The 20,992-nt window shown below is 37.8% G+C and overlaps 1 protein-coding gene and 1 long non-coding RNA gene across 2 annotated transcripts in view; one reads left to right on the top strand and one right to left on the bottom strand.

Moving 5' to 3' along the window:
- The window catches only part of LOC148899931 (uncharacterized), a 62,455-nt gene that overhangs the window by 35,528 nt on the left and 5,935 nt on the right, over nucleotides 1–20,992 (top strand). The gene's annotated exons all lie outside the window — the stretch shown is intronic.
- LOC148899930 (protein kinase C-binding protein NELL1-like) overlaps nucleotides 12,043–20,992 on the bottom strand; it is a 130,744-nt gene continuing 121,794 nt past the window's right edge. Inside the window, exons 17-20 of the mRNA XM_088991455.1 lie at nucleotides 18,515–18,708; nucleotides 15,633–15,809; nucleotides 14,394–14,618; nucleotides 12,043–12,530 (exon numbers count right to left, since the gene is read on the bottom strand). Coding sequence (XP_088847581.1) covers nucleotides 12,480–12,530; nucleotides 14,394–14,618; nucleotides 15,633–15,809; nucleotides 18,515–18,708 — 647 coding nt within the window. The 3' untranslated portion in view covers nucleotides 12,043–12,479. The remainder of the gene's footprint in view (nucleotides 12,531–14,393; nucleotides 14,619–15,632; nucleotides 15,810–18,514; nucleotides 18,709–20,992) is intronic.

The following is a 20,992-nucleotide window of genomic DNA, read 5'->3' as shown; positions in this document are numbered from 1 at the left end:
AAAAACGCCTTACTATACATGGTCGTTTTTTTTTCGTCTAAAAACGCCTTACTATACATGGTTGTTTTTTTGTGCTAAAACGCCTTACTATACATGGTCGTTTTTTTCGTCTAAAAACGCCTTACTATACATGGTCGTTTTTTGGGCTATAAACGCCTTACTATACATGGTCGTTTTTTCCGTCTAAAAACGCCTTACTATACATGGTCGTTTTTTGGGCTAAAAACGCCTTACTATACATGGTCGTTTTTTTGGGCTAAAAACGCCTTACTATACATGGTCGTTTTTTTGTGCTAAAACGCCTTACTATACATGGTCGTTTTTTGGGATATAAACGCCTTACTATACATGGTCGTTTTTTTCGTCTAAAAACACCTTAATATACATGGTCGTTTTATCCGTCTAAAAACGCCTTACTATACATGGTCGTTTTTTGGGCTGAAAACGCCTTACTATACATGGTCGTTTTTTTGGGCTAAAAACGCCTTACTATACATGGTTGTTTTTTTTCCGGCCAAAAACGCCTTATTATACATGGTCGGTTTTTGGGCTATAAACACCTTACTATACATGGTCGTTTTTTTCGTCTAAAAACACCTTACTATACATGGTCGTTTTTTTCGTCTAAAAACGCCTTACTATACATGGTCGTTTTTTGGGCTAAAAACGCCTTACTATACATGGTGGTTTTTTTCGTCTAAAAACGCCTTACTATACATGGTCGTTTTTTTGGGCTAAAAACGCCTTACTATACATGGTTGTTTTTTTTCCGGACAAAAACGCCTTACTATACATGGTTGTTTTTTGGCTAAAAACGCCCTACTATACACGGTTCTTTTTTTCAGGCTAAAAACGCCTTACAATACATGACAATTTGTTTTCCTCGCTAAAAACTCCTTACTATACATTGTCTTTTTTTTTGGGGTAAAAACTTCATTGCAACAGCGCGTGCCTCCTGACATTCAAGCAAGGTCTTTTCAAGAATTAATTAAATGTCTCATACTTTTTTTTTTTTTGGTGGGGGGGGGGGGCAGTGTTTGTGTCCCCGAGGCTGTATACCCTCTCAATTGAAATCTGTTTGCCTAATTAATAAATGTTCCCGCTTAATAAATTGTGACAGCGAAATAATGGCGCTGGCTGGCCATGAGTGTGAAGGTCACGGGGAATCCTTCTCGATGATGGTTTAATTGATGTTTTTTTTTTTTTTTACAATCTCAGTTGAGGCAATTTAAGCAAACACAACATCCAGATGGTCGTTCGGCTCTGCCACGCAGCCTCATACTTTACAACAAGCAGTGTTAAGATGCGCTACGTAAAAAGATACATGTATATATCTGACAATAAAGGTTTCATATTGCTATCTATCTATCCGTTCGACATATATGTCCACCGACCTACCTACCTACCGACCTACCTTCTAATCAATCAATCCATCCATCCATCCATCCACCCAAATCCACCCATCCATTCATCCATCCATTTATCGATTTATCCATCCATTCATCCATTTATCCATCCATCCATTTATCCATCATTCATCCATCCATTTATCCTACATCATTGATCCATGCATCATTCATCCATCCATGCACCCATCCATCATTCATCCATCCATCCATCCATTTATCTGTACATCAATTTATCAATCCATCCATCATTCATCAATACATTTATCAATTCATCCATCCATCCATTTATCCTTACATTTTTCCATCCATCCATTTATCCCTACATTTTTCCATCCATTCATTTATCCATCCATCATTCATCAGCCTTAAAACTACACAAACTATATCTTATTTCACGTACAATAAATGTGCTATTGTATTGTAATTAAAGAACTCAATTGTACAGTATAATAAAGTTGTTTTATTTACCTTTGTGATGGTCGTTGATAGAGTTGCCTCTTGATATCTGAGTGAATTTGCCGTGCTATAATACCCTCACTCACACTGTCCCCTGCTAGCTTCTTTTTGTTTATAATAATAATGATAATACATATCATTTTTAAGCACCTTTCAAAACTCTCAAGGTCAATTTACAGTTCCACTCAACCCGGAAGTAACTCAAATAGAATACTAAAACAAATAGATAGCTAATAGCTAGCCAGCTAGATAGCCTGCCAGCCAGCCAGATAGCTATTGTACGGTATTACAGAAAAGATCCAAATCAACAGAAGTTTTTCAACCTTTTCTATTGCCTGAGACCGTTGCTTAGAAAACACAGAAACACCTTTAGCCACACGTAGCAATGGTTGACTTAGCATTCGTGTTTTTTGATGATCTCCTTCTTCTGTTCGACCGTCATTTTCTTTTGTGTGCAACACCAGCCTGTGGTGGGATCTTTTTTTTAGTCGCGTAATAGCAAAAGTACTGCACTCGATAACAAACCACGTCTGCACTCAAAGAAAGGGGGTGACAAAAACTAAACAAATTTGGTTCATCCGCCGAAAACTATGCCAAGATTAGATTCTCGCAAATGTAATGTTCGTCAAGCGAAAAGTTCGCGAGCTAAAGTGTTCGTTAGCTGAGGTATCACTGTATTAGCAACGAACGCTTTCCAGAGTACACACGCAGAAATACTTAGACAGCGCTCAGACGTGACACTTGGTTAAACAAACACGTCAACGGCGACGGGGGCGGCCTTGTCACGAGCTCAGTCGCACTTTTTTAATTATACCCTGATTGATCGGCCCTTCTCGTCAATAAGGCATTTAAGCGGCTTTAATCCTTGTTGCGTTCACATGAACAATGCGCACCTGGTGTGGCGGCGAGTTAGCGGCCTGTTGCATTTCCAACTGGATGCTCTTTTGATGAAATTCTGATTGAGACAAAATTGATTGGTCGTAGCTTCGAAATTGAAAGACAAACTTTCTATTTTGCTGAAATGATACGAACGACGGTTAGCTAACTAGCTAGATAGCCATAGACTTGTACACTAATAAAGAGCCAGCTACATAGCTACACGTGCTAATAGATATCAAATGGATAGCAAACAGATAGCCAGCTAGGTAGCTAGCTAATAGATAGCAAGCTAGGTAGCTAGCTAATAGATAGCACACCAGCCAAGCGGCGCAGTCAGATTGGCCTTTCTTGGTGCCGGAAAGACACCAACGTCCTTTTTCATTTCTAACTCTCAAAATCACTTTACAGTCACTGGATACGTTTTTCTGTGGGTGAGCAACGGCAGCCACACGCGCCAGCGTTCACTCAACCCGGAAGTAACTCAAATAGATAGAAAGTTAGCTAGCTAGCTGATACATAACTCATAGATAGTTAGCTAGATAGTTGAATAACTGAAATAGGTAGAAAGTTAGCTAGCTAGCTAATAAATAACTAGTTAGCTAGATAGTTGAATAACTCAAATAGGTAGAAAGTTAGCTAGCTAGCTAATACATAACTAATAGCAAGATAGCTAGCTAATAGATAACTCATAGTTAGCGAGATAGTTGAATAACTCAAATAGGTAGAAATTCAGCTAGCCTGCTAATAGATAACTCATAGCAAGATAGCTAGCTAATAGATAATTCATAGATAGCTAGATAGTTGAATAACTCAAATAAGTAGAAAGTAAGCTAGCTAGCTAATAGATAACTGATAGCAAGATAGCTAGCTAATAGATAACTCATAGTTAGCTAGATAGTTGAATAACTCAAATAGTTAGAACGTTAGATAGCTTATAGATAACTAATAGCTAGATAGCTAATAGATAACTCAGAGATCGTTAGCTAGATAGTTAAATAACTCAAATAGAAAGTTAGCTAGCTAGCTAATAGATAACTCATAGTTAGCGAGATAGTTGAATAACTCAAATAGGTAGAAAGTTAGCTAGCTAGCTAATAGATAACTAATCGCAAGATAGCTAGCTACTAGATGACTCATAGTTAGCTAGATAGTTGAATAACTTAAATAGAAAGTTAGCTAGATAGCTAATAGATAACTCATAGTTAGCGAGATAATTGAATAACTCAAATAGGTAGAAAGTTAGCTAATAGATAAATAATCGCAAGATAGCTAGCTACTAGATGACTCATAGATAGCTAGATAGTTGAATAACTCAAATAGAAAGTTAGCTAGCTAGCTAATAGATAACTCATAAATAGTTAGCGAGATAGTTGAATAACTCAAATAGGTAGAAAGTTAGCTAGCTAGCTAATAGATAACTAATCGCAAGATAGCTAGCTACTAGATGACTCATAGTTAGCTAGATAGTTGAATAACTTAAATAGAAAGTTAGCTAGATAGCTAATAGATAACTCATAGTTAGCGAGATAATTGAATAACTCAAATAGGTAGAAAGTTAGCTAATAGATAACTAATCGCAAGATAGCTAGCTACTAGATGACTCATAGATAGCTAGATAGTTGAATAACTCAAATAGAAAGTTAGCTAGCTAGCTAATAGATAACTCATAGTTAGTGAGATAGTTGAATTACTCAAATAGGTAGAAAGTTAGCTAGCTAGCTAATAGATAACTAATCGCAAGATAGCTAGCTGATAACTCATTGTTAGCTAGATAGTTGAATAACTCAAATACAAAGTTAGCTAGCTAATAGATAACTCATACATAGCGAGATAGCTGAATAACTCAAATAGGTAGAAATTTAGCTAGCTAGCTAATAGATAACTAATCGCAAGATAGCTAGCTACTAGATAACTCATAGATAGTTAGCTAGATAGTTGAATAACTCAAATAGGTAGAAAGTTAGCTAGCTAAATAATAGATGCTTTGTTACAGCTTCAGCTGTTGTCAAAGCGCTTTTTTAACCAATATGCATTGTTTTATTTTGTTGCTGGATCGGGAGCAAAAGTTCAGGAAAAAAAGCATCATAAACTTCAGCGTCATAAACTTGAATAACAGAGACACACACACACACACACGCACACACACACACGCACACACACACACACACACACACACACACACACACACACACACACACACACACACACACACACACACACACACACACACACACACACACACACACACACACACACACACACACAAATAGCAAATAAAGTAAACAACTGAAATATTTTATTCACCGGAGAATGTCTTACAGCAAATTCACAACACGGTTGTCAAGTCAAATGACATTTAAAATCTTTTGAGTACAAGAACAGGCAAACACACCGGGGTGAATTTTTTTTTTTTTTTCCCCAGTTGTGTTTGTCAATCAAAAATCCGAAGAAGATCGTTTTTTTGTGTTTTTTTTTACCTTCTCGTTCGACATAATGGAGCAACACAGCGACTTTTTTTGTGTGTGTGACACCGACAGGAACAACCTGTTCTCTTACCGTTAATTTTTTTTTTTCATGTGTACAAAGTATTCGTCAAAAATCAGTGAATTGTCAGTCGACGCGGATTTTAGTGTAAGTCATATAGCCTAGCCAAATGGCTAAAGTTGCTCTAAAACAATGATGAGAAACAAACAAAAAAAAAAGATGTCAGTGTTTAAGGCAAACATAGAAAAATAAAGAGCAGCTTAAAAACCATATACAACTTGCTTCTCATACTGGACTCAAAACACTCCTAAGAAGCTTTAATTGATGAGAATTATTTACTTACATACTTTACAGAAGCCTTCGCTTTACAATTTATTTACAGAGAAAAAAAATGCGGCGCGCCCGGAGAAACACGTGAAGCATGAACATAATACAGTCGTCATTAGAAAATGGTATTGTTTTGTCATACCGGTCGGTAGCATGTAAAAACATTTACACACAGAGTTGCAACGTGTTTACAGTTGCTTTTTTCACCCATTTTTTTTAAACGTTTCTTATCAAATAAATCAACACACGCAGAAAAAAAAAATGTCTTTCGAGATCTTTTGTGGACTACTTGTGTTCGTCATCACCGAGGTAAGACAGTGATACCTCGGTTTACGAACCCCTTGGCTTACGAACTTTTCGGTTTACGAACGTTAAATTCATGACAATTTTACCTTGGCATACAAACTATTTTTCGGGATACACACCGAGCTGCCACAATGAATGATGTGTCGTTCGCGAATGAGCTCGTTCTACTAACAAGAAAATGGCAGCCGGCTTGTTTTGGTCCTCTATTCCCCGCCCCCAGTCGTCGGTTAAAGCCATGTGATTGGTCAAGAACGCAGCAGTGAAGGGGGGTGGGGTTTACAGGCAGAGAGAGAAAGTGAAGCCATTCTCCAAATAGAAAATGGCTGCCGACTTTTTTTGTCCTCTATTATCGTCGGTTCAAGCCACGTGATTGGTCAAGATCGCAGCAGTAAGGGGTGGAGGGTGTGGTTTAAACATTAAAGAGACAGGCAGACAACAGAGAGAGAGTGAGAAAATGGATAGAAAACAGTGACATTTGGACTCGTTTCAACTTTGACAGTTCAAAAGCAGAGTGTCGACTGCAAGGTTAAAATATCCCATCAATCAGGCTCCACAAATAACCCGCACAAGCCATCTGTACACTTGATGCAAAAAGCTATCAACCCAGCTAAACAGAACACAATTGGTGAGGAACTAGGTAAAATGATGGCAGAGAAAGCACCTACAAGGGATCATTCCTCACGATGGTGAGAGAAGAAGGCTACGTTCCTCAACAAGTGTTTAATGCTGAGGAAACCGACCACTCCAACAAGCCATCAACGACCATCACAAAGGTAAATAAAATGACTTTATTCTATAGTACAGTTTATTTCTTTAATTATAATACCATAGCACATTTATTATACATAAAATAAGGTATATCTTGTGTAGTTTTAAGGCTTAGAAAATTAGAAAATGATGTTTTATGGGGACCTGGGAACGGATTATTCTCTTTTTAATGGTTTCCTATGGGAAATTAATCTTTGGGATACACACTTTTTGCCTTACACACTGTGTCTGGGAACCAATTAAGTTCGTAAGCCAAGGTATCACTGTAGTTGCTTTTTTTTGCTTTTTTTACATTTCATATCAAATAAATCAACACACACAAAAAAAATGTCTTTCGCAATCTTTTTACAAATGTCCGCCTTGTGGACTACTTGTGTTCGTCATCACTGATGAAATACACCACCAACATCTCATCTTTCATTTCGCCGCACAGTTGAGGGATTCAGTGGTAGGAAAAAAATGGCCGCCAGGAAAGAAAGATACACGGCGATAACGTTCCTACGAGACGCAAACAGATACCGCGGCCAACAGACCAGACAAGGTCATCGTGGCCGAGAACTGAAAAGCGCTGGCCCACCCTCCGGAGAGGCACAATCATGTCACCGATCGCAAGATGACCCCGTGAAGGATTCACAAGCCCAACACGGGAAAGGTCAACGGAAGTCAAATTGGGGGCTTTGACAACAATGCACATACATGCTCGTTTGTGTGTCCAATTTTGGTCGATTCATCATAAACACATCAGAAGTGAACCAATAACATATCTGGGGTGTTTGGCTGGTTTTATATTAATAAACAAACAAACCAACAAATAAATAACAACATAAATTAAAAAAAAAACATAAATACATAAATGGATAAACATATACATAAATAAATATATAAATAAATACATACACAATAAATAAATAAAATTAATACATACACAAATACATAGAAAAATAAATACACAATTAAATACACATAAATAAGTAAACTAATAAAAACATCAATAAATAAAACACAAAATAAATGTGTAAATAAATGAATAATAAACAAACAAGTCATAAAATAAATAAAACACATATATAAATACGCAAACAAACAAATACATGAATACACAAATAAAAAATACATAAACAAATAAAAGCATAAATAAAAAATAAATAAATATACATACATGAATAAACGGATAAACACAAATAAATAACTAAATAAATAAATAAATAAATAAATACAACAATACATAAAAACAAATAAATCAATACAGACAACACATTAAATACATGTAAATGCATAAATAAACACATGGAACAGTACATAACTAACTCAACAAATAAATAGAGAAATAAATGAATAAATACATGACTAAATACACAAATAAATAAATAAACAAATAAAAACACACAAATAAATAAATAAATACAACAATACATAAAAACAAATAAATCAATAAATAAAATACAAATAAATGAATGAATAAAACACGGCTAAATAAATAGAAACAAATCAATAGAGAAATAAATAAATACACAATTAAATAAACAAATAAAAATACATACATAAATGCATAAATAAACACATGGAAAAGTACATAACTAACTAAAGAAATAAAGACATAAATACACGCGAATAAATAAATAAATAAATAAATAAATAAATACAACAATACAACAATACATAAAAACAAATAAATCAATACATAAAATACAAATAAATCAATGAATAAAACACGGCTAAATAAATAGAAACAAATCAATAAATAGAGAAATAAATAAATACACAATTAAATAAACAAATAAAAATACATAAATACATGCATAAATAAACAAAAGTACAAAGTACATAACTAATGAACTAACTAACTAACTACCTAACTGACCAATCAAGCAACTATCCAACTAACCAACCAACATCCTCACTAACTAAACACATACATGAATAGAGAAATAAATAAATACACAATTAAATCCACAAATGAATAAATAAACAAATAAAAACACAAAGAATAAATAAATACATGGATAAATAATGACATAAATAAACAAGCAGATAACCACATTAAAAAAAAAATAAAATAAAATGAATAATCAATCAATCAATCAATCAATCAATCAATCAATCAATCAATGTGATCGTAAAGCCATTTTTGGGCCGGTCTACCAGCACAGACCAGTGAAAAATAGAGTCCAAGGAAATCCGACATATTCAGTTTTCATGTATGTAAAAGTGAGCAGACGATTTCCCTTTTTTTTTTGGTGGGGGCGGGGTCAGGACATAAATACAGCTAACATCCGACGACCGGCTCAACTTACAACCACCCATACTTACGACCACGACCTCCAGACACTATTTTTTAGGAGGGACTTTGCGAGTCATTTAGCCTCGATTCAACATTTTGAATGGATTTCAACTTACGACCATTTTGACTTATGACCGGAACGGAACTGTTACCTGTATTGCCGAAGCTTAAAAATGTGACGAAAGGGACCCTCACGTGGCGAAAACTTGTGTAGTGTTGCGGAAAGAGCGCTGACATTTTCCATGCTAATGAGCCTGACCGTCTGTAAACACGTTGGACACGCGGCGACCTGCTAGCATACTCAAACCCAGACGACGGAGCCTTTAATTATGTCCTTTTCCCCGCTTTTTAATATCTTGCTGTCACTGCATGTGCGCCGTACGGCCTTCGGAATGACAGAGCAATCTGACCAGCAACAATGTCTGCCGATTTAATCAACGTCTATCGCGTGTGGCGTCGCGCACCGATGCTCAAGAAAGAAATCGTAGACCAAAACGCGAAATCCGATGTTCATTAACTCATTCTTTGCCATTCATGAATTTATTCGGGAATTGAAAATATGAAGTATGAAGTTTTTTTTTTTCTTGTTTGGGTGCCGATAAAGCGCTGGCCATGGCCTCTGGCAATATTTTTCCCTTTTTATTTGTATTGTAATTGTATGTATTTTATTTTGTATTATGTAATTGTATTTTGAACAGCCGCCCTCATTTCAAGCTCATATAACTCCATACCCATATCATTTAGGAATTAATTCTTTTTAAAGCGTTGGTTGGTTGGTATTATAATTACTATTATTAATAATAATAATAATAATAATAATAATAATAATTTATACTACATTTCATTTATGAGCGCCTTTCAAAACTCTCAAGGTCACTTTACAGTCACAGTATATGTTTTTCTGTGGGTGAGCAGCGGCAGCCACACGCACCAGCCAGCGTTCACTCAACCCGGAAGTAACTCAAGTAGATCGAAAGCTAACTAGCCAAAAGATAGCTAATAGCTAGCCAGCTAGATAGCTACCAAGCCAACTAGATAGCTATATAGCTAGACAGCAAATAGATAAAGAGCTAGCCGGCGACATAGCTAGCGAGATAGCTGGAAAGCTAGATAAATAAATTAAGAAATACAAACTACAATACAATACACAGCGCTTTAACAGCAGCTGACATGGGGATAAAAGGAAATGCTGCCCCCTTGTGGAATGGAAAAATATTGCCAGAGGTTTGGCCAGCGCTATTTCGGCACCCAAGCAAGGAAAAACTACAATTAAAAAAAAATAATTCAGGAATGGCGCTGTACGTCATATTTTCCAATTCCAATTACAATACAATACATTTTCAGGAATGGGAATGAATGAGTTAAAAAATAATGTGTTATAATTTGTCAATTGTCAAAATAACTGAAATTATTGTCAAATACTTTTGTGAAAGGGAGGGCGGTGGGGGTTATTTATGTACTTTTTTACTACTTTTTTTTTACAAATATATACATGTTGCATTTGAAAGTACTTCACGTAAAAAGCAGTGATGTAAAAACAAAACGAGTACAACAAAAACAAGGTGACGCACATGAACATCATTTAATGTCAGCTAACTGTTAATTTGTCGTACCAATAAATAGAATTATTATTATTTTTTTCATTATTTGCATAGCTCGGAATTTAGCAAGTAGAATTGTTGCACTTATCGACCCAAAAAATAATATTTGCACTGATCAATATTTTGATTTTTTCATAATTTGAGGTTCTGAATCAAGGTTGGATTGGCTTCTTATTCACGCGTTTGCTGGCCGAGTGGAAGCTACGCTAGCTCACTATTGCTTCTTGAGGTCAAACCTGGTATTGCGTGCAATAAATCGCAATGTTATAATAATAATAATAATACATTTCATTTATAAGCGCTTTTCAAAACTCTCAAGGTCACTTTACAGTCACTGGATCAGTTTTTCTGTGGGTGAGCAGCGGCAGTCACACGCGCCAGGGTTCACTCAACCCGGAATAACTCAAATAGATCGAAAGCTAGCTAGCTAGCTAGCTATTTGTTACCTAATAGATAGCCAGCTAACCAGCTAACTACCTAATAGCTCGCTAGCTGGATAAATAGCTAACAGATACCCAACCAGCCAGCTAGATAGCTAACAGGTAGCCAATAGCTTGCCAGCCAACTAACTCGCGAACAGATATCTAATAGATAGCTGGCTAGCTGGATAGATAGCTAATAGATAGCCAGCTAGCTGGACAGATAGCTAATAGATAGCCAGACAGATAGCTAATAGATAGCCAGCCGGTCGGATAGGCAAGTAACTAGCTAGCTGGGTAGATAGCTAATAGATAGCCAGCTAGCTGGATAGATAGTTGGCTAGCTGGCTAGATAGCTAAGAGATAGCCAGCTAGCTGGACAGCTAGCTAATACACAGCCAGCAAGATAGCCGATAGATAGCCAGCCATTAGCTTGCCAGATAGCTGGATAGATAGCCAATAGATAGCCAGACAGATAGCTAATAGATAGCTAATAGATAGCCAGCCGGCCGGATAGGCAGGTAACTAGCTAGCTGGGTGGATAGCTAATAGATAGCCAGCTAGCCGGATAGATAGCTGGCTAGCTGGCTAGACAACTAATAGATAGCCAGCTAGCTGGACAGATAGCTAATACACAGCCAGCCAGCCAGCTAGATAGCCGATAGATAGCCAGCCATTAGCTTGCCAGCTAGCCGGATAGATAACCAATAGATCGCTAGATAGACAGCTAATAGATAGCCGGCTAACTAGCTAGCTAGGTAGATAGCTAATAGATAGCCAGCTAACTAGCTATTATATATTATATATATATTTATATTGCTATTCTTTCGCTTTGTTTAATGCGTCTTTTAAATGTAAATATTGCTCCATGTAATCATCTTTAAGAAGTCTGTAATTCTTTGCCCCCACTCCTCCAAAATAAAATAAAGTATATCAAAGTAAAGTATATCAAAGTAAATTGAAGTGAAGTGAAATAAAATAAAATAAAATAAAATAAAATACAATACAATACAATACAATACAATAAAATAAAATAAAATAAAATAAAATAAAATAAAATAAAATAAAATAAAATAAAATAATTTGTTGGGCCACATTGTGTCGCCAATGGCTAAGTAAACCTGAATACCAAACACAAGTGATGACAATAATTGCAAATGATTACGCCGACATTTGAACTGTATGCGAATTCACATCGACCTTGTGTGTCATTCGGGACTTGACAAACAATAACCAAACTGTACAAAAAAATGAAGAGATACAACTGTAGATGCAAATAGCTTTAGCCTTTGCAGTTACAGGAAGTGCTGCCAGCACAGTTTTAGGTGACAGAGGGTTTAAAAAAAATATGTAAAATCTCAACCAGTGCGTGTTTTACATTTTCGATGCACACAACAGAATGTGCAAGCGTCTACCTACACCCCCGCCCCCAAAAAACAAATAAAACCTCAAAGTCTGAGTTGTCGAGTTGGGCGTGGCAGCCAGATGGCAAAAGGGGAGGAGTCTGGGAGAAAGTTTGCGGAAGAAAGCGCGACGACGAAGCGGCACCTCAGTTGTTCTGCAGGCACTCGAGATCCAACGAACAGCAGACGTTTCCATTCTGTGACGAGCGGCATGGAAGTACAAAGAAGAAGGGAGCGTTTTACACGTTACACTGACCCTTATACGGTGATACCTCAGTTTACGAACATAATTGGTTCCCAGAAAGTGTGTGTAAGGCAAAAAGTTCATCTGCCAAACATTCATTTCCCATAAGAAACCATTAAAATGACAATAATCCGTTCCCAGTTCCCCAAAACAACATAATTTTCAACTAAATAAGCATTAAAACTACACAAAATACACCTTATTTTATGTATAATAAATGTGCTATTGTATTGTAATTAAAGAAATAAACTACTCTACAATAAAGTAATTTTATTTACCTTTGTGATGGCAGTTGTCAATGAAGATAGTTGAATAACTAAAATAGGTAGATAGTTAGCTAGTCAGCTAATAGAGAACTAATAGATGGCTAGCTAAATAGCTAAATCATAGATAGTTAGCTAGATAGTTGTATAACTCAAATAGGTAGAGTTAGCTAGCTAGATAAGAGATAACTAATAGATAGCTAGCTAGATAGCTAATAGATAACTCATAGATAGTTAGCTAGATAGTTGAATAACTCAAATAGAAATAAACTGCACTGTATAATAAAGTCGTTCTATTGACCTTTGTGATGGTCGTTGGTGTAGTTGCCTCTTGATGATATCCGAGTGAAGTTGCCGTGCTTTCTCGGCGATAATACCATCACTCACACTGTGCCCTGCTAGCTTCTTTTTGTTAATCAAAATCAACAGACGTTTTTCAACCTCTTCTATTGACTGAGACTGTTGCTTAGACAACGCACAAACACCCTTAGCTACACGTAGCGACGGTCGACTTAGCATACTGGTACTGAGACGCTAAATCACACAAACGCACACCTCGTTTGTGTTTTCCGATGATCTCCTTCTGCTCAACCATAATTTTCTTTAATGTCTTCTTAGACTTAACAATAGCCTGTGGTGGGGTCTTTTCCGGTCCCATAATAGCAAAAGTACTCCGCTCGATAACAAACCACATCTGCACTCAAAGATAGTGGGTGTGGAAAAAAAGTCCGCCAGCCACCATGGTGCTGCATTAGCCGAAAACTAGTTTGTTTGCCAAGATTATATCCGCGCAAATTTAATGTTCATAAGGGAAAAAGTTCATAAGCTAAAGCGTTCATAAGTTGAGGTATCACTGTACTGCTAAAAAGGTTGACAGGGACTCTTTGTATCATTTCTACGTTAAAAAGCTGCCAAATTGTTGGATTTTGTTTGAAGCTGTCATGCGTGATTTGGTGAAAAACTCACAGATTCCCTCTGAGATGCACTAAAATGCCCCAAGATGGTGCAGAAGACTGATCATAAACGGCATTAACTCGTTCACTGCCAGACATGTGCAAAAATGTGTCCGCTCCATTGCCAGGGTTTTTGTCATTATCACTCAAATGGCAGGACCCACAGAATATTGAGTTTTAGGACGACATAAACATTCAATAAAGTGTAAGAAATCTTAGCTTGTCTTTTTCCATCAGAAAAAAAGAGTTAATTCCTAAATTATATAAATCTGGAGTTATATGAGCTTGAAACTGGGGCGGCTGTACAAAGTACAATGCAATACATACTGTACATATTGGTTGATATAGCGCATTAACAACAGCTGAAGCTGTAACAAAGCGCTAACATGGAAAAAAGGCAAATTCTGCCCCCTTGTGGAAGGGGAAAAAACATTGCCAGAGGTATGAGCAGCGCTTTATCGGCACTCCCTGCAAGAAAAACCGGAACACATTCGGGAATGGCGTTCTACGTCGCATAAATAAATTTGCGTATGGCAGTGAATGAGTTAACGTACAATTAGGGCGCCGTAGCCAACGTGACGACGTGTTAGCTTGTCTTACTTTACACACGCAGCTGGTGCAGGGCGAATTGGGCATCTGCCACGTGTCTCCACTGAGACGAGTGATGCCCGCGTGGTCCCAACACGTTTGTCGGATATCGTAGGACAGACGGTCAGCCAGGCAGGGGTCCGTGACGCAGCGCGGGCAGCATTCGCCCTCCGCCACTGCCGTGTAGTCGCACATCAACACGGGACAAACCAGAGGCCAGCAGTCCACCTCCCCTTCCTGGAAACACAAACAGACCAAGTGAAATGTATTATTATATTATTATTATTATTATTATTATTATTATTATTATTATTATTGCAGCCAGCTAGTAGATAGCTAACCCAAATAGCTATATAGCCAATAGAAAGCTGAATAGAGAGAAAGCTAGCTAGCCAGCTAGTAGATAGCTAATAGATAGCCAACAGATAGCTATATAGCCAATAGAAAGCTAAATAGAGTGAAAGAAAGCTAGCCAACTAGTAGATAGCTAATAGATAGCTACCTAGATAGCCAGCCACCCAGATAGCTATATAGCCAATAGAAAGCTAAATAGAGAGAAAGCCAGCTAGCCAGCTAGTAGATAGCTAATAGATAGCTACAGCTTACTATCTATTTACTTCCGGGTTGAGTGAACGCTGGCGGGTTGAGTGAACGCCGGCGCGTATGGCTGCCGCAGCTCACCCACAGGAAGAAAAAAACTTATCATGTGACTGTAAAGTGTCCTTGAGAGTTTTGAAAGGCGCTTGTAAATGAAATGTGTGTATATATATATATATATATATTTTTTTTTTTTTAATTTGTATTTTTATTAAAAAAAAATATTTTTTTTTACATTTTTTTCATTTTTTAAAACATTTTTCACCTTTTTTTTACATTTGTTTACAAGTTTAAGATCTTTTAAAAAATGTTAGTTATTTTTTTTCATTTTTTAATGTTTAATTTTTATTTATTTTTTTATTTACATTTTTGTAATTTCTTTTATTTTTTAAACTTTTTAAAACATTTTTAATTTTTTATAATGTTTTTAATGTTTTTATTTTTTACTTTTACTTTTACTTTTATTGTTGTTATTGTTCTTCTATTCTTTATCTTGTTATTGATGAGATTTAGTTACGACCTTTCGGGATTTGCCATGAAGGTCAGGTTTCATTTGTGTTACATATGCGTGTGCGTGTGTGTGTGTGCGCGCGTGTGCGTGTGTGTGTGCGCGTGTGTGTGTGTGTGCGTGTGCGTGTGCGTGCGTGCGCTGACCATGCAACGGCACTGCTGGCAGCCATACAACCAAGACGCGCCGCTTCGGTAGAGTGTGCGGCCGCTCTGGTCCAAACATTGACTGCTGGGTCTGTTATCACAACTGGGACAGCAGAACAGATCCTCCTCTGGGTCGCCGCAGTCACATGGTTTCCTTCGACAATATGTCTGCCCATCCTGAAAAGTCATAAGAGGGTTGAAGATTCGGAAAAACAAAACAACCAAAACATGCGATTAAGGGATGGGCTTCGGGTTTAGTGGTTGAGGGTTAAGGTGTTGAGTTAGGGGTTAGGGTTTTAGAGTTAAGGGTTTGTGTTATGGTTCATGGTATATGGTTGGAGGTTAAGGCATTGGGGTGTTAAGGGTTAGGCTTGTAGAAGTAAGTGTTCGGGTTTGGGTTTATGGGATATGGTTGGGGCCTTAAGGTGTTAGGCATTAGGGCCTTACACACTCTGCCTGGGAACCAATTAAGTTCGTAAGCCAAGGTATCACTGTACTTTAGTTCTTGAGGTGACGATCGTGTCAGATCATATTTGTTATCTGTAAGTCACTTTATTCTATTGGCATTGTTATTAAATGATAATTACTCAACAATACTACAGTGAGACCTCAACTTACAAACACCTCAACTTACAAACTTTTTGTCTTACAAACGTCAAATTTATGAAAATGAAACCTTATAATAAGCACTATTTTCATAATACACACCCACCACGGCTGGTGGAGTGATCTTCGGCGGAAGCACACGACCGAACAGCACCAGAGGTTAAGTTACCAACAGTCCTTATGGAAGGTGACTGTCCTTCCATAAGCCATCAATGACCATCAAAAAGGTAAATAAAACTTTATTTTACAGCACATTTCTTTAATTACAGTCCTCATGTAATGCGCCTCTCTTTCCAAACAGCAATTCCCTTTGACCTTTGACCTCCAACGCCATTCCATCAAGCCATAAATGACCATCACAAATGTAAATAAAGTGACTTTATGATACAAAGCAGTGTATTTCTTTCATTACAATACAATAGCACATTTATTATACATAGAATAAGGTATGTTGTGTGTAGTTTTAAGGCTTATTTCGTTGAAAAGTATATTTTATGGAAACCCGGGAACGGATTATTCCCATTTTAATGGTTTCCTATGGGGAATTTTTTGTTGAGATACACACTTTTCACCTTACACACTCTGTCTGGGAACCAATTAAGTTCGTAAGTTGAGGTCTCACTGTACTTGTCGCACAGCGTTGTGGCGCGTTTTATTCGGTAATTCATGCTAAGAAGGAGAGTTTGGTTGTATATTAAAGATCTGCACACGCTGTCCCTATATCTTCCACTCCACCTGCTAAAAACATAATGGTCGCTTTTACACAGAACAGCAAGCACTGTCTCAAGGATGGCAGTGCATCGGCGGATATATAAAAAAAAATATAACAAAAATTTACAAGCAAGAGCCGTTAGAAAACGTACAAGGGCCATAAAATCACTGCGCATACCATTAAAAGGGAACACCGGGCCAATGTTTTATCTTTGCATATTGTCCTGCTTCAGTAACCACGAGGCCAATTTTTACAGCCTTGGTCTTTATGTTTATGGTCTGAAGCCTGCTGGGGAATTACAGACAATCGTGGCCCCGCTCGCAATGCCAGGAAATAAAAGCCTGCACTCCAGCGCTGCGTCCGCATCGGTGCCGCCTGTTTAGTGTTTGACGGCGCTCTCACAATGAATATAATTACCGGTACTTCGATTGACGCGTTTTTTTCCGATGAATTATTGATGTGACGTGTTCAATATAGCCTTTGTTGGAGATGTTCTTTTGACGTTTTTTGGGCGGGGGGTACCGAACGGTGGGGTGAGGTTCAATTTGGATCGTTCGTACAATAGACTGCTTAGGCAACATAGGCTTAGTTATGCTGATGAGGTGACACCAGGGTAAATTGGGCAATCAGGCCAGTCGTCAGTCACTACAATAGAAGCAATCAGTGGAGCCGCAGGGATTAGTCTTCTATATAGTTTATATAGTTTACCTTAGTGACCTCAGCCGACTTCACCGTTTGCATTTCGAAAGGTGTCATTCAATGCCATCTCGGAATTTGTACGGGAATTGAAAATATGAAATAGAGCGGCATTCCCAAATTCGTTTGGGTTTTGTTTTTTTCTGGCGAGAGGGTGCCATTAAAGCGCTGGTCAGACCTCTGGCTATGTTTTTTTCTTTCCTTCCACAAGGGGGCAGCAATTCCCTTTATTCCATGTTAGCGCTTTGTTCCTGCTTCAGCTATTGTTAAAGCGCTATACAAACAAATACAGTAAAGTGTCATTATATCGATATCGGTTATATCGATAGTACTGCTTATTACGATACTATTTCTATGAACGCAAGGAGAAAATTTACATGCCGCAGGATCGGATATATCGATAGTTCGGTTATATCAATATTTTTTCCGACTCCCGAGAATATCGATATAACGAGACTTTACGATTGCATTTTATTTTGGACATCCGCCCTCATTTCAATCTCCAATAACTCCAGACCCATATAATTTAGGAATTAACTCTTTTTTTTTCTGATGAAAGAAGAGAGTCTAAGGTTTCTTATGCTCCATTGAATATTTATGTAGTCCTAACACTCAATATTTTGTGGGTCCTGGAATTTGAGTGACAATGACAAAAACCCTGGCGATGGACTGGACACATTTTTGGACATGTCTGGCAGTGAATGTGTCCGACTACATAGAAAGGACACTACATACCACCCCCTTTCTCCCTCTTCCCACATTTTACTGAAGTGAGTGAGTTGAAAGCAGTCTAGCCTCACACACCCAAAACTGAAATTATAACACATTTGTAGCTCCCATTTTTTTTGATTTCCTTGGTCTTTGTTACCTTGCATGAACAAATAGTGCAGATGTCATAACTAGGTTTCCAGTCTTCTCTGTTCCTTCTAATACCATCTTCCTGTGGACAGTCCCCCGTGCAACCCGGACCAGATGTGCATACGCAGTCGTAGCTTCCAGGTAGATTCACGCAAACGCTGTTATTCCAGCAGGTGTGCTTCTCCAAGATACACTCATCGATATCTAGAGGGCGGACAGAAAGCATGTCACAGAAGGTACGTCTGTGGAAGCTCTCAGTCGTACAGGAGTGGTCCATCGATGAAAAGGTTTCTTCAGCCGTCATCTGTACTTCTTTCAAAGAAGTACAGATGACGGCTGAAGAAACCTTTTCATTCATGTCACAGAAGGATAAAAACAAAGATGCCAGTTTCAGAAGGTCCCGCCCCCAAGTTTGTGACGTCACGCCAAGACGTCTTGCCTTGCTCGAGAATCAAAACAATGGCTTCAGATTCGGAGAAGATGCTTTCTTGTTACTCATCCAGTTATGAATAGGATTCAAATAGTTCTGAAGAGGAAAGCATAAATGTTTGCAATCGATTAAAGAAGTCTTTCTGGGTCATTTTGAGGCGTCAGGACTGATGTGTAGGTTACCAGAAAATGCAGAAGATGGCGCCCAAGCTCCGTTGGAATTGGGCTGATTTGTCTGCTGGGAATTTGTGTCAACTAGTATCAGATAGTAGTCTTGGTGCAACACACAACTATTCACCATTGCATTTTTTATGTGTTTTCCTTCTAATTTCGCTATCAACACAATGTTTTCAGACCAAAAAAAGTACCCAAAATGCATTGTGGTTCGCTTTCTCGGTCGGGGGCGTTCCAGGCGTGATGTCATGTCAGTAATAGTCACCAACTCAAAAACAAGACTACCTCAATATTCAGCGCTAGTCTTAAAACGTAAAATATAGCTATACGCCAGTGTCTGAAACTCATGACAAAAAGTTTGCGGACACCCAGGCAGACAACTCTGAAAAGTTGCCTGCCCGAGTATGCAAATTAGCATTTGCATACTCGGCACCGGCAGACAATCAGAAGCCTGTTTAGTGCTTCGGACTACACCTTGACTAAAAAGTCTACTTGAGAGTTTTGAAAGCCGCTAAGAAAGACGAGTCCCTAATGGCTTGTATCGGTTTGCTTGTAGCTTTTGCTTTATTGAATGAATGAAACCAACGATTGATTAAAAAAAAAAAAAATAATCGCTTATTTTTATTTCTTGATTTTATTCTTTTTTTGTTTTGAAAGTTGTACGCCATACTGAAAAGTTGTACGCCCCGGGCCTCCGGGCAGACGTTATTTCAAACACTGCTATATGCAGTGGAATCTTTGTAAAATACGCTCAGTAGAAGTCATTTGAAGCGATTTGACAAATTATGGACACCGGAGGCGTGTCTGTTGTCCTGGAAGCCATGACAATACTCTGTAGCGCCGTCGAACACATCCAGTAATTATTTTCGGAATCAAGTCTGCGAGCCAGTGCACAACAGCTCCGGCGGAGAATGTATTCTTCCTCCCACAGAGCATTTGCATACACTACATAAAATCCCCATTAGTCGCTACCGACATGCACCTCTGCCGCCGCTGAAGGATTAATGCTCGTCATGCTACATTCGCCACATTCCGCCGCCGCTCGCAGATGACACACAAGCCAAGACGGCGACACCAAAGTCATTAGGAGAACGCAAATGGAAAACCCAAAAGTCAGAAATGAGCAATACGGCGCGATACATATCTCATGTGCAGTCAATGAAAATCCATCTCTCTGTATGAGTGCTTCCAGCGTTCCAAAGCTCTGTATTTGCAAATCTCAATAACGTTTGTGCGACGAGTCCCCATATGGAAAAAGGTCGTGTCAATTACAGTCAACGAGAAAAGGGGATAGCGGCCGCATTGCCACGCAGGGAGAGACTTTTGAGCATGCATTCTTCTCATCATGGTGGAAAATGTCGGCGCCAGAGCCCCCCGTGACTCTCTCTAATGCTTGAGGCATCACGTACGTCTTTCGAGATGCGACCCGTGTTAGCTCTCAGTGGAAGCAATCATGCGCAACAAATGCATCTTACAGCTGCTGCCGTATGAGAATATGCGACGCATCGCAATGCCATTTAAATCTTATTTTTGGAAGTTGGCGTATTCATAAATTGTTGTTCCGTTTTTCTATTTTTCTTTTACTAGGTTAAGTGCCTTTGAGTGCTTTAAAAAAATACAAATACATAATAATAATAAGCATAAAATTAACAATTATTGTTATTATCATTACTATAACAGCAATTATTATTATTGTTATTAGTTGTATTATCATCACTACAAAAAGAAAATAATAATACTAATAATAATAATAAGCATAAAATTAACAATTATTGTTATTATCATTACTATAACAGCAATTATTATTATTGTTATTAGTTGTATTATCATCACTACAAAAAGAAAATAATAATACTACTAATAATAAGCATAAAATTAACAATTA

Source organism: Hippocampus bargibanti, linkage group LG03 (assembly GCF_051943395.1).
Source record: "Hippocampus bargibanti isolate YZ-2025 linkage group LG03, ASM5194339v1, whole genome shotgun sequence".
NCBI classification, from domain to species: Eukaryota; Metazoa; Chordata; class Actinopteri; order Syngnathiformes; family Syngnathidae; genus Hippocampus; species Hippocampus bargibanti.
This window is presented reverse-complemented; position numbering and strand designations above follow the sequence as displayed.